Source organism: Aricia agestis, chromosome 6 (assembly GCF_905147365.1).
Source record: "Aricia agestis chromosome 6, ilAriAges1.1, whole genome shotgun sequence".
NCBI lineage: Eukaryota > Metazoa > Arthropoda > Insecta > Lepidoptera > Lycaenidae > Aricia > Aricia agestis.
In genome coordinates this window covers 20,769,483-20,784,508 of record NC_056411.1, presented here as the reverse complement: position 1 = coordinate 20,784,508, position 15,026 = coordinate 20,769,483, and the positions used below count along the sequence as shown (strand labels likewise).

Sequence of the window (15,026 nt, the reverse complement as noted above, 5' to 3'; positions counted from 1 at the left end):
TGACTCTTCATAGGCAGCTAGACCTTTACTTATCCTTGCAGGTGAAGATGATTTAGAAGAAGTACATGATTCCGTCGCTGTGATCTCCAAGATCGTAATTTCTTTTGGTACATGACTCTGTCCTTTGGTAATTATTTTCTTAAAAAGTATAATATACAAGTAATTTATTAAGTCATAAACTTTTTAAGTCAAAGAAAAATTATAGTCAAATAATTTTTGAGTGAAAGTTAACTGCATAATTATGAAATAAATCTTAAACTTTAAATTTTTGTTTGTTTGATTTAGCTTTATTTTGTTAATTAAACATGTTTATAATTTTACCTATGGTTAGTCTTTGTTATCATTGGAAGAGTGGAACCTTCTGAAACAAAGCTTGCGAGAAGGCTCTAGTTGTAATAGTTTAGAAAACCTTTATATTTAGTAAATAAAAGTATTTAAATTTTTTATCTATCATATTACATATATCATCTATCATAATATTACATCAGATATTAAATTAACCATTTTTAAGCAATTTATTAAAAAAACTAACCTTCTGTCGCAGCGTCACCCGCAAAAAATAAATTTCCCCTTAGGAGAAGCTATTTTCTGGCGGTAAAAAGTAGTCTTTGTTACTTAGGGATAATGAAGCAATCTAATGGTGAAATGACTTTAAAGTCGGTTTTGTAGTTTTTGAGTTTATTCGTTACAAAAATACAGACCCAAAAATACAAAGGTTTCCTCTATTTTTTATGTTATTTGTATAGACTAGAGGAAACCCGCAACTCCGTTGCGCCAAAATTAGTTTATCGCGCCGGAACCGTACATTTATCCAGGATAAAAACTATAATATTATGTCCTTTCCTGGAACTCAAGGTATCTCCATGCCAAATTTGAGCAAAATCGGTTCTGCGGTTTAAGCGTGAAGAGGTAACAGACAGACACATTTATGAAATGTATTAACAAGTACGTAATTTTTTTTTAAAAAGAAGGCAGGTCGCTGTAGCGCTGACGTCACTGCGACCCATGAGGATGTATTGTGACTCCTTCGCACTAGAGTATCATCCCCAACCCAATACTGCTCATAAATTGAACGATATGGTTGGGGTTGGTACCACGAATTTCCTCTGTGGATGAGTATTCGTGGCGACCAAGGTGCCTGTTCCTGCTCTGTAGTAGAGCAGGACAGTCGAGGAAAAGGTGAATAGGTGTTTCATCCTCCTCCTCACAGAATCTGCAAGTCGTTATGCTACAAATACCCATTCTGTTTAGGTGTTTGTTGAGCTTGCAGTGCCCAGTAAGGCTTCTGGTAAGGATTCTTAATTGGTTCCTACCCAAGGTGAGCACTAATTCTGATATTTTCTTGTTGAAGCCAGGAATTAGTGCCTTGGAATTTTCAAGGCCAGGGGTCTCAGCCCATCGCTTTCTGCATAGTCTGTGACCCCATTTCTTGAGCACTTGCTTTGTGGTACTGGGAGGTATACCACAGACTGGTTCTGGGCCATATATGATATATGAGACTCTCGGTCCCAAGCCTAGCCAGTTCGTCAGCGGTTTCATTGCCGGGGATGTTACTGTGGCCCGGGACCCATACTAGGCGGATGTTGTTGTTCCTTCCCAGCATATTTAACGTCTCAATGCATTCCAGAACTAATTTGGACGAGACTTCTGCGGCAGTCAGTGCTTTAAGTGCAGCTTGACTATCGGAGAAGACAAAAACGTTTTATTAACTAGGGCCATCGCCAGGCTTTCTAGTAATAACCGAAGATAGAGAAGTTTAACAATATTGGTAAAAAAATCTCTTTTGATCCTCATACATTGCGGACCAGGAATGCGAGAGATAAACTAAACCTTGACTTCTTTGATTTGTAAGTCTTATATGGGTCTTTGTAATTTAACCTTAACTTCCTCGAAAAATTTAGTTTATATCGTTATTTAAGTTTTAAATTAAACAGATTTTTGTTTATAAGTGTTAAAAAATCACGTTTGCTTGTAAGTCACTTCCTTAATGCTAATGGTGAAAACCTATCATTGGCTTTTTGTTTTTTTCTATTCTTTAGCTATTTAAGTAAAATTTTAAGCTGTTGGTTTTCTAAAATTAAATAAATAAATAAATAAAAAGTATTTCGCACGTCATATTATACGTGCATACATGTTTGAACGGCAAACGCGTAATTATTTCCGGTGAAGTATATTGTGTTGAACATCTCAATTTTTGTTCGCCCATTGAACACGGTGTATTTACTAAGTTGTGTTTAAAAATAATATTAGTCCTAACAGCATTCAAAATGGCCGTGAAGGTGCGATAATTTTTTAAAAGCTAAGATGGACTTAACGAAGAATACTTTGGACACTTATAGTTTTCAAGAAACCTTTATATAGAAATTAAGACTATAACAGCATTCGAGTGCCCACAATAATACCAAGTACACTCACTCTGGGAAGAAACCACTGTAGAACTAATTCACTTATAATTGGCACACAAAGTTGACTTATACACCACTATAAGGTCAAGTAACAAGGTAAAATGGTACTAAGTGCATTTCGTTCTATACATTACTATTACTGGCGTATGTACCTTATAGCGGATTTATAATTATTTCTTGTAGTCTATTACAAGTGTAACTTACGCGAGCAAGTTTTCTCAAGTATATTTACACCTTTGAGACACTTGTATAGGCCATCTTAGCCTATACTGCGCCTATAATCTCGTTCTATACACGACTATATAAGTTAACTTATAAGAACGTCTACTACAAACCCAAACGAACTCCGTGTAACCTGTTATAAACTTGGTAGTAAAACCTAGAACCACTAAGAAAGAGAGAGTTACTAGTGCTGCAAGCCTATAAACGGTGCACTATAGGAGAACTTTGTTACATGGGTGATACAGTAATCAATGTCTGAAGTCCATTAATAAACGTCTTGAATTTAGCATTATTTTCGCTATTCTCACACAGAAACTAAAAAAAAATACAGGTAAAAATGATTAAAACGCAGCATTTTCCTCTTATCAGTAGACACTTTTGACTTAACAATATCTTTATTGAAATAACTAGAGGACCTTTTCGCTTAACCGCCATAGCTTAAATTTTGAGAGAAAGCAAAAATTGCTGATGCGCCATAGTAAACAATACGAGCTAGTGGAATAATCGCTTAAGTGTTATTCATGCTCCAAATAATTAATGGAAAAAGACCGTTTTGAGCGTCGTTCAGTCAAAAGATTTATAAAATACTTCCAATTTACATTTTGCTAACTGACTACAAGATTACTCTGATTGTTTTGAAACCCCGATCATTCGACGCAGAAAAATCTGCTGATTCCAAATATATATAATATAACTCTATATGAACAAAATGGCGCTTCAGCGACTTTTCCTTTCTAGTGTCGATATGCTGTAAAGGGCCATATAGATCTATATTAAATCAATAATATTGTATTTAAAGTATTTAATTGATTATTGAATAAGGATTATTGCCGTATTGGTTAAAATCGATTCGAAAATTAGCCATTATTATTATTTTTAACAAAAAATTAAAACCGACTTCCAGGGTAAAAACAATAATAATTTATAATGAACAAAAAAGTGTTAAATAATTCTTACTCTTTAATGTGCCTTATGCATAACTCTCCTAAGCCTCAACTATTTATATCTACACAATCTTTATTATTTTGAAGACGGTACCAGCTAAGAATGCTGAGTTCTATGACAAAATATTCTTAATCATCATCATCATCATCATCAGTTCACCACTTTTCTGAACATGGTACCAAATTAGAGCAATACCCTATACAACAAAACAAAAATGTTGAAAATCGGTTCACAAACGGCGGAGTAATCGTTGAACATACATAAAAAAAATATATCCACAGCCGAACGTATAACCTCCTCGTTTTTGGAAGTCGGTTAATTAATTAAAGTTAAAAGTACCTAAATGACAAAAAAATGTTATTGTGGGATATCCATAATAGTAGGGGAGGTAGTGCTATTGTTTGCTAAGTCATTTCATACCGACCAAATTTTTGTCCAGCGGTAGCTTAATATTTATCAATCAATATAATCAGGGTGCGTTGACTGGCACCCGTGGTGGGATGTTAACTGAGAGTATTTCAAAAGTTGTAAAAAGTGGTATCGTGTCCTCAGTTTAGACTTTACGTTGTAAGCTGCTACTTTCAGTACTCGGATTCCGTAAGCCCCCATTTACATGAACTTCGACGCGTATTACAATCTCTTGCGGGTAATAAAATCGTTATAGGCGCCGACGTTAATGCATCCTCGCCCTTATGGCACGGCCAGCTTAGGTACACTGACCGCAACCGACGTACCGCTGTAGAAGACTTTATTGCGGAGTTTAACCTCCATATTCATAACAGATGCACCACCTACCTTTAGTAGCCCTACGGGCGAATCGTCGATTGACGTCACGCTATCTAGCGCGTACGTCCAGATTAGGAATTGGCGTGTCCTTCCCGATGCGTCATGTAGTGATCACCGCTTACTGGTGTACGAGTTTTTTCGTGCGGTCCCGAGTGATACCGTAGTCAATTCTAATGACTATAAATACAATGTTAAGAACGGCGATTGGAAATTATTCCGCCCCCTTATTACCGCTCATGCCGGAGACTTCACTCGGCCGGATTTAAACGTCAATGAGTGCGCGGAAATTATGACAAACACATTTGTTTACTGTGCCCATGTAGCCTTGGGTCGTAGACCTCTTAAAAAAGATCACAACTGTAAATGGTGGAACAGTAAACTTCTTAATCTTCGTCGAGAATTTAAAAGGGCCAGGCGCAAAATTAATAATCTTCGTAAATCTGGCCTCGACCGTTCGGATGATAATTATATAATTAGTTTAAATAACCTACGCATTTCAAGGTCACGCTATCGTGCCGCTGTTACGTTAGCGAAAAATAATGTGCTGAAGAATGCCGCGAATAGACTGGATAAAGAGGGTCCCTGGTCCTCTTAATACCACGAGCTTAAACCCAGTAGTAGTAATGAGCCAAGCTTTTTCTCAAATATTAAAATTAACAACTCTTACACTTGTAGTTTAGAGGAAACGGCGAAGGCATATGTAAACGTTCTCATCCCAGACGACGAGCCCTCCTTAGATGATGAACACCAACGCGACATTAGGAGTAGAATGTTAGACCCATTCATACACCGGTCTCAGATTTACCAACTTCGGAGGAGTTTATTAAAATAGTAAACCTTTTACCTATAAAAAAATCTGCGGGCGAGGATAAAATATCGAATATTATGATAAAGCAAGCGTGTTTAGCGGCCAATTCATCGATTCTATATGTTTACAACAGATGTATCGCAGAAGGTATATTTCCAAAAATTTGGCGTTCCGGTTGCATAAAATTAATACCTAAAGCGGGAAACAAACCTCCTGACGACCCAAAATCTTACCGTCCGATAACGTTACTGCCTTGCTTAGGTAAATTACTAGAACGTCTCATCGTACCTCGCCTGCTTCCTGGTGGCCCTAAATTTCATAGCCATCAGTTTGGTTTCACCGCCGGGAAATCGACTGTTGACGCGGCGTTAGAAGTAAGAAAAATAGTTAACTTGTCGGAAACTAAATATGTGGTCGCCATTTCATTAGATATTTCCGGGGCCTTCGACCATGCTTGGTGGCCGATGGTGCTATTAAAACTAAAAAATCGAGGGTGTTACTGTAATATTTATTCCAAAATACATTCTTACTTTTCTAACGGTCAAACTAAGCTTCGTCTAGGACATTGTACACACGCCAAAGATTTAACTTGCGGCTGCCCTCAAGGATCGGTAATTTCGCCTAAATTATGGAACATCGGATTCGACGATTTGTTAAGTCTTCCACTTCCACCGCTTTGTATACTAGTTGGTTACGCCAATGACGGGTTTCTTATCGTTCAAGCAAACTCGCGTTCCGAAATTGAGTCTAAAGCCAACAGTCGTCTTAATTTAATATCTGACTGGGGTAAGCGTAATCGTCTGAAATTCGCCGCGCAAAAAACTTACCAAATTCTTTTAAAAGGATCCCTTATATCTTCCCCTAGCATCAAACTTGACAATATTAACGTTAAACGCAAACAGTCACTCTGTTATCTTGGTTTTTACTTAGAAAATAAATTTACATTTTTAGAACATTTAATTCAAACCGGTGAGAAAGCGAAACGCAACTTTCACTCCTTTACCAAAATATCTACGTCGACATGGGGCCTCTCATTCAAAACCTTAAAATTAATTTACACTGCTACTTACCTTGGCAGCATTTGCTACGGGGCCCCCGTGTGGGCCGACAGAGCAACTATCGGCGCGGCTCGTCGCAAGTTGCTACAAAGCCAACGTCTTCCTCTTATATTCTTGTGCAAAGCTTACAGAACCACAAGCACCGAAGCCTTGCCCGTGCTAGCCGGAGTTTTACCCGTTGACCTTGAGATTCAGCGTCGTGCGACAATGTACTATCATAATAAAAACATTGACAACCCGTTTTTTTTAAGCGCTCGGGATAAAATTAAAATAGCAAGATTGTTTGAACCTTTAGAAAACTCTTTGCAAAGCCTAATCTCCGAATGGCAGACGCGATGGGACTATTCCACCAAAGGGCGACATCTTTATAATTTTTTCCCTAATATTCGTGAACGGCTACCCAAACATTGGATGGATATTGATCACTGCGTTTCTTAATTCCTGACCGGTCATGGAAATTTTAAGGCCAAACTCTACGGATTTAATCTAGTAGCATCACCCATGTGCGAGTGCTCGACCGAAGGCAATATGTTTGAACAAACAGCTCATCATGTTCTCGGGGAGTGCAGTCTCTGGCAGGACGAAAGAACTACAATGCTAAACAACCTAATCTGTACATCTGGTGTCGCATACTACGGTGATCTCGTGGACAGCGCTAGGAACTTCCGTGCCTTCAAGCGTTTTTGTCACAATTACTACTGGCAACAGTCTAACACAATAAATTAATTTAGCTCTAGCGTAGTAGTCACTATTATTATTAACGTTTATTCCCGTGGTGCTTCCCCCTTCCAGTTCTTTGACTTTCGGTCACTGCAACTTTGTGCTGTCTACCGCTTTATATGGGGAGGGAATCTGGAATTCTTCCTACTCCTCCTATTTTCTTCTGATTAATTTCGTTGCGGGTCCCAAGACAGCTTTAGCATGTCCCTCGGGCTCCCTGAGATCATATCAAAGGGTTTTCGTGGTTGGATACCGCTGTCGATCCTGGCGACACAGGAGATACAGTGGTGGGAATGTGTGGTGGGCCAAAGCCCGTTTTAAAAAAAATGAGCAAGCGGTAGCGCGATCTAGGCGACTCTTGGCGCCATCTGTTATGAGTTTTTGGAACTAACTTAATTTGAACAAATTTACGCATTTTCATCCCCTTACAACCCCTTTTTCCAGTTAAAAGGTAACCTATGTCCTTTCACAGGCTTTAGACTATCTATGTACAAAATTTCATAACAATCGGTTCAGTAGTTTTGGCGTGAAAGCGAGACAGACAGAACGAGATACTTTCGCATTTATAATATTAGTATAGATAATAGAACAAAAGCTCTGATTATAAAATACACCGGTTCTCGTCCGATCAACGAAGTTAAGCAACGTCGGGCGCGGTTAGTACTTGGATGGGTGACCGCCTGGGAATACCGCGTGATGTTGGCTTTTTGTTGATATATTTTATGTTGCTCTATGTATAACATCGACATCAGCTGTAGAGTCGTTTGCGCTCAGTGAATCGCCAACGTTCATACCACGTTTAATACACCGGTTTTCGTCCGAACACCGAAGTTAAGCAACGTCGGGCCCGGTTAGTACTTGGATGGGTGACCGCCTGGGAATACCGCATGATGTTGGCTTTTTTGCTGCTAAAACTTTTTTGTAGAATCACTACCATCTACTAATAATATTTTATAGGATTTGTTGAAGAAAATACTGATAAAATTCTTTACTTTCAACAATTCATAATACTTGGGTAATTTTGGGCTTGATTAAAATGAAGGTACATTACATTCGCCATCAAAACTAAGTAAGTAAGGTATTGACACGGTTGTTACAATTTAGCGAATTGCTTTTATGTGGAGATATGAGCTAGGGGTGGTTATTAACTTGTTACGTAGGGCTGTCATGATGCAATTACGAGCTAATAGTTAAAAAATATCATAATTATTAACTAAAATAAGAGCGTAAGGCACACATTTGACATTACTTCTGAGTAGTAAGCTGCTTCGATAATACAAGTAACATTAATTAAATAATTAATGTTACTTGTTCTCTCTCTCTCTCAATTCTCTCAATTAAATAATTATACACTTTCCTTGCACTTATTCCACTTTATTTTAAGATATTTATTTCAAAATTGTTAAATACATGACTGGTTTCGAAAAAATACACACCTGATGATGAAATACACACCAAATGTGTGCCTTACGCTCTGGAGTTAAGGCTGAATTTGTTATGTTCAATTTTGGTGACATTGGTGACCCTGACGTGGTAATGATGATGATGATGATGAATGTAATTTGCATAGTAGCATATGCTTTCAGTTCTTAAAACAGCGCCTAAACCCCCAAACTTGTATTTATAAGGAATCCGGAGTTCTCTTAGTATCTTCGGAACCATAGTATACCTCGGTGCAAAATCTTGCGTTTTGGTAGCATATGCTTAGGATGCTTCTTATAAAACCAAAATCACCATATGTTTCCATATAAATTTAGAGCCCATCCATCCATCCCAGAGATCCCATCATCAAGTCACCACTTTTGTGAACATGGTACCAAATTGGAGTGAAACCTAATACAACAAAACAAAATTTTCGAAAATCGGTTCACAAACGGCGGAGTAATCGTTGAACATACACAAATAAAAAAAAAATATCCACAGCCGAACATATAACCTCCTCCTTTTTGGAAGTCGGTTAAAAATACAATAGATATCAATTATTAGGTAGGAATTAAATATTTTATTTGTGTGTATTTAGCTCCGGAGCGTATCTTTACTGTGTTTAGTAGTTTGTATGTTTGATAAAATTGTTTTAATTATTTTATTTATTAATTTACCTGGTTCAACCTGAAGTCTCTCTGGCAATTGGGCGCGGGCCGCGGCAATGCGAGTAGCCTGAGATGCGCCTGCCCCGTGCGCCGGTGTCCGGTGTCCGGTGTCCGGTATGCTGGCTGAGGGCGGGCTTGTAAATTGAGGAATTATTTTTAATTACTTTTTTCTTTTTGTTAGAGATGTGCCGATCATGACTTTGACCAACTAGCGGACTAGCCGATTAGTCGGCTGCAAAGAAGCCGACTAATCGGCCGACTAGTCGGCCAAGCCGATCATGGTTTCGGAAGTTTCTACACTTTTTTATTGCTGATTCGCGGGTAAGTCACACACGCCGCGCCGCCTGCGAACGTGTCGGATCGTGTTATGTTTACTTCCCGTACGTTACTTTTTTATGATAGGTACAATTATTAATGGTTTTATAATATACAGGGTGTAACAAAAATAAGTGATAATACTTTAGGGTGTGTACGTGTTCCTTGTAGAGAGTTCACTGTGAGAGTAGCAGCGCTGAAAGACCAAATTTTTTTTTCACTTTTGTATGGGGAAACTCGTGACGCTCGGGCCCTTGCCCATACAAAAGTGAAAAAATTTTTTCGTCTTTCAGCGCTGCTACTTTCACAGTAAACTCTCTACAAGGAACACGTACACATCCTAAAGTATTATCACTTATTTTTGTTACACACTGTATACATGCAATCTTGATCTAATAATTCATACCTAATTTGTTGTTAACGACTAAGTATATTAATAAAATAATTCTTTACTAACAAGTAATTTCAGAAATACTTCATTTAATTTTAAAATATGTAAGACTTATGAAGTGTGATTTATGAACACATTATAAATAATCAAGGTTTTCTATAATGTAATTTCAATAATTAAAGCAAAAAATTAAAAAAATAATAAGCCGGATAGCCGGCGGTTTTTGCCGACTATTCGACGACTAGTCACCGACTACAAAAGTGGCCGGATAGTCGGCTTTACCGACTAGTCGGCACATCTCTACTTTTTCTGTCTTAAAAATACTATTTAATCACATTTAATTATCTTTTTAATAATAATCAGCATAATATGCAATGCCTGAAACTTTAGCATAGCAAGAAGTCTGAGTTGTGTTTTTTTTTTAACTAGCCAAGTCAGAATTGATAAATCGGGCATTCTAAGCCAAGCAGTCAGGACAAAAAAGTCGATGTCACCGATATTTGAGTGTTGATATTTTGATAATACATATATTTTGAGAAAACACTAGTTCCAGAATCCAGCTAGATGTAGAGTTGTAGACCCAAATTAAGTAAGTACGGTTTATTTAACAAGGGGCAACAAAGTTTGATAATGCTTTTGTGGTATGTATCTGTTCCATAATATACCTAATATTAAATGTAAAGTTCACTGTAAAATTAGAATTAACAGCGCTGAAAGACTTTGTTTTGACTTTTAAGTGTCTACGAGTATGAGAAATGCCGCCACATCGTGAATTTGCGCATACAGTAATTTAAGAAAAATAACTCCACGCAAAGGAGTCATGCACACCTAGTAGTCTAGTACTATCACTAGTCAGATTACCTAATTACTATTATTTGCTGTATTTTGTGCTGTAGCGCCCTCTGCTCGAACGAGGTAGCGATAGGGAATAATACGAAGAGCGTGTTATTCCCTATCGCTACCTGGTTCGTCGGTTTAAGTGGGGCTTAAAATAAAACGAGTATTGTCGTTGGGAGTAGTCGCTATATTGTGTAACGCAATTATAGGTGGGGCGCCTAGTTCTTGGTGGCAACCTCGTGCAGCTTCTTCTGCACCTCGGACGCCTGCTTCACGAACTCGTCGTACGCCTGCTTGATCTGCGGGGCCAGCTTGGCGTTGGTCTCCTCCACGTTGGCGGCGACCTCCTTAGCCAACTTCTGGGTCTCCTGGAAACGACGAGCGATCATCAGTGAATCTGCCCAACTTTACCTCGTGTTCCTATTTCTTAACGCCGCGAGTGGTCGAAATAATAACACCCGCACGAGAAGTGTGCCGGGTGCGTCTCGAGTTGAATACGTGTATACCGTATGGGGCGTACCTGGGCGGTCTGCTGCACGGCGGCCTGCAGCTTGTCGCGCAGTGCGGTGGCCTGCTGCTCGACCTCGGGGTGCGCGCGGCGCAGCTCCTCCACGGTGCGCTGCAGGCTGTCACGGCTCGACTCCAGGGCCTCCTTGGCCTTGCCGTTGGCGTCGCTGAGCTGCGGGGGGAACGTTCGGATGAGTACGGGCCTAGCGTCGTTATCGGCGGCGCGGTTATCGCGAATTTCGCCGGCCGTGACCCTCGCCCGCGACCCGGGCGATAACGGGGCGGGCGGGCGGCGGACGGGGCACTCACCGCGCTCTGCAGGCTGGCGGACAGGGCGGAGATCTGCTGCAGCACGGTGTCGGAGCCGTCTTTCAGCGCCTTCTGGAACTCCTGCGTGTTCTTGGAGTTGGCGAGGGCGTTGATCTGCTCGCTGAACGTCTTCTGGAACTCGTTGGCGTGCTTCTCGATGTCCTGCAGCACGGTGGGCGCATCGCGGCGCACGAGCCGGGCGGACGCCTGAAACGAACGGCGCTCGGTCAACGACGGCTCTACCCATAAATTATACGCTTAAAATACCTGCTGCTTCTCAACAGGACGAAATTAACTGATCTGAATTACATTTTATACACCTCCAGAATCACATGAAAGATGGCAACGAACAGTGATAATAATTAGCTAAAATAAATTCTCACCAGGGCGAGGCAGGCGGCGATCAGTAGGAAGGACTTCATGTTGTCTGGTCGGTGAGCAGGTGCGGTGTCGCGAGAGGAGGCGGGCGAACTGTGCGGAGTGTGGAGCGCGGCGCGGTATATAGGGTGGCGCGGCGCGCGGCGCGCGGGCGGGGCGGAGATAGCGCGGCTCCGGGATGAAACTCGCCGCGGCCCGCGGTGAATAGGCCCTGTGCCCTGTGCCCTGTGCCCTGTAGACCACATGAAACATCAGCAGGTCAATGCGTGCCGCCCTCTGCACCACATCCTGCCTCCACCGCGGAACTGTTTACATGCCGTATCGCCGTGAAAATGTCACGGACTTTCTTGTTCGGCGGCCGCGTTTAGTCGAAGTGGCGCCGTCTTTCGTCAATCGGCGAAACTATTTTAGGGAACAATAGTAGCGAGGATTAAGTCTGAACCTGACGCGGGCGGCTCGTCTGACGCAGGATGCAGGTACTGGGGTATTGTTCGGACGCTACCTGCGTGGTACCTGCAGGCTGCCAGCGCGGCGGCAGGTACCCGCTCCCGCTACGTCTCATTGTCCCCGTACTTAACTTCAATACCTGCTCCGTAAACACTCAATTTTTGTATTGACCGAGCGACAGGTGCTTCGGCTGAAACATTAGATTTGGTGTTCCGGCAACGACGAACCCGCATCAGAGTACACGCATGCTACGACAATCATTATTATTATTTTTGTGTCTAGTTCCAAGGTAAATTAACGATACATAGCTGCTACTACCATCTTGCACACTGCCGTTTTACGTAAATAAGCAAAGATGAGCAGGTAGAGAGTAATCTCCTATTGTTAGAGACTAGGGTACTCGTAGTCCGAGTAAATTAGCGGTTACGACTCAACGACGAGCTTACCTATACCTCAGAATACATATACAGAGTCTGAGTACCCGTAAAGAAATAAATCAGAAGCAGGCCAGGAGTAGGAAGTGCAGTGTATCCCGTAGAACGTTGCTATGTGTGCTAGATGGATGCGGCAGGCTGCAGGGCTCGGTGTCGAATGTCCAGACTCCAGGGCCACGGCCGGTCGACCGCAGCGTGCTCGAGTTACCGCGGCGTGTCCTCCTCGCCGTGCCGTGCCGCGCCGTGCCGTCGCTCGGCGTCGCGGAGAGTTTCCTCGTCCTTATCTATCGTCACTAGGAGGCGGCAGAACCCCGCGGACTTTGCCGTATAAACATCGATAGTTGACATGTAAACATGTGTGCCGGTGGCATGTTATGTGTTGTTGATTGAGTATTATTCCTACCTTCTAATGAACCGAACGACATGCGACATCACTTGTTTTTAAAAATCAATCAAAATCAAAAATATTTATTTCCAAATAGGTTAACAAAGTTAACACTTTTAGAACGTCGTGTCTACATGAGGCCTACCACCGGTTCGGGAACTACCCCGCCGAGAAGAACCGGCGTAAGAAACTCGCACGGGGCCACCTTTTACCAAAAAGGTGGAAAGTAACAATGATAGTTTAAACTAATTTACGCTAAGTATGTAAGTAAAGTAAGTAAAAATATGGTACATTTATATAGAAGCGACCTATGATCAGTCAGCTTATTTTAAATACAAGGTGTAACAAAACTAAGTGATAATACTTTCGGGGGTGTATGACGTATGTGTTTCATACATACAGTGCACTGTATGTGTTTCATACATACAGTGCACTGTATGTGTTTCATACATACAGTGCACTGTCAAAGTAGTAGCGCTGAAAGAGTAACTTTTTTCCACTTTTGTATGGGAATATGCATGGTCCTAGGGCGCTCGGCCGCTTGCCCATACAAATCAGAAAAAAATATTGCTCTTTCAGCGCTGCAACTTTCTCAGTGAACTCTATGTCACTTGTTAGGAACACATATTATTATGTTCTCCCTAAAGTATTATCAATTAGTTTCGTTACAGCCTGTATCATAATATACAGGGTGTAACAAAAACAAGTGATAAGACTTTAGGGTGTGTACGTGTTCCTTGTAGAAGTGTGTTCACAGTGAACTCTCTACAAGGAACACGTACACACCCTAAAGTATTATCACTAGTTTTTGTTACACACTGTATAATAATATATATGACGATGAAACGATATAAAATATTATTACTTTAAATATATACAACTAGATGTTCCGCGCGGCTTCGCCCGCGTAATTTAGGAATGTCACGGAAACCTTACATTTTTCCGCAAAAAAAGAAATCTATGTCCTTTCACGTGGTCTATTGTTCATGTGTGCCAAATAACATAAAAATTGCTCCAGTACGTTCAAATAAGCCCTTTCAAATAATTTCCCCCGTTTTTACCACACTTTTCTCTATTTCTTCGCTCCTATTAGTTTTAGCGTGTTAAAATATAGCCTATAGCTAGGGAATGCAAATCTTGCGAGATTGGGGCTCAAGCGAGATCCCGCGAGTTTATGAATACAATACCGCGTGATCTCGCCAATTTCGAGATCTCGCGAGATTAGCAGTTTAGTGTTTTTTTTTGCAAATAATCACAATATTTGAATAAATTACGAAAAAATTACAAGCTATTATAGGCCTCTTGGATATCGTTGCTAAGCTACGGCAACGCCGCGGGTCGGTTGACGGCGGAAACTCACGGGCGCTTTTCTCATATGATTCTCATACAAGTCACTGCACTTTTTTGGTAATTGTTTATATTTTAAGCACAATAAAAAGTAATGAGCCAAATTATTATTGATTGTGGACTTCATAATATTTCCGCAGACTTTTTCCGCGGAAAATCAGTACTTATCGAAAGCTATATTTACTTCGATCATGAAATATTCTTTCAAATTCATTGAATATGATTTTTTACTTTGTATTTATTTATTTGTAAGATCATCTTATTAGTTATTACTAAAAACAGGTTGTTCACCTAATTAAACATTATAGAGCACGAACTAATTCCAAAGCAATCATGTTCATGAAGTCTTCGAAATCCATGATGATGGAGAACGAATCATCCGTGTAAAAGTAATACCACAGACCAGAGTAAGTAATCGACTGTACGACGTGAAAGTGGAGCTATGTATTGAATAATCTAAACAAATATATTTTCAGCAACTTTTCAACCATACATGCAAAATAAAAATGGAAAATGCAGATGTATTTCATTATCAAATAAATATTTCTTTGATTAATATGTAATATAATAAATTTACTAGATGACGCCCGCAACTCCGTTGTGCCATAACTCTTGCACAACGGAGTAATCGCGCGGGATTCG

General features: G+C 40.5%; 1 protein-coding gene and 1 non-coding gene across 2 annotated transcripts in view; one reads left to right on the top strand and one right to left on the bottom strand.

Moving 5' to 3' along the window:
• The first annotated feature begins 7,724 nt into the window (after positions 1–7,724).
• LOC121728491 lies at positions 7,725–7,843 on the top strand. Its single transcript, XR_006035828.1, has one exon. It is a non-coding gene; the product is annotated as a 5S ribosomal RNA (ribosomal RNA).
• A 2,900-nt stretch (positions 7,844–10,743) lies between these two features.
• Positions 10,744–15,026, bottom strand: part of LOC121727787 (apolipophorin-3-like) — a 43,296-nt gene continuing 39,013 nt past the window's right edge. The window contains exons 2-5 of the mRNA XM_042115781.1: positions 11,777–11,996; positions 11,394–11,600; positions 11,098–11,256; positions 10,744–10,945 (exon numbers count right to left, since the gene is read on the bottom strand). Coding sequence (XP_041971715.1) covers positions 10,796–10,945; positions 11,098–11,256; positions 11,394–11,600; positions 11,777–11,815 — 555 coding nt within the window. The 5' untranslated portion in view covers positions 11,816–11,996 and the 3' untranslated portion in view covers positions 10,744–10,795. The remainder of the gene's footprint in view (positions 10,946–11,097; positions 11,257–11,393; positions 11,601–11,776; positions 11,997–15,026) is intronic.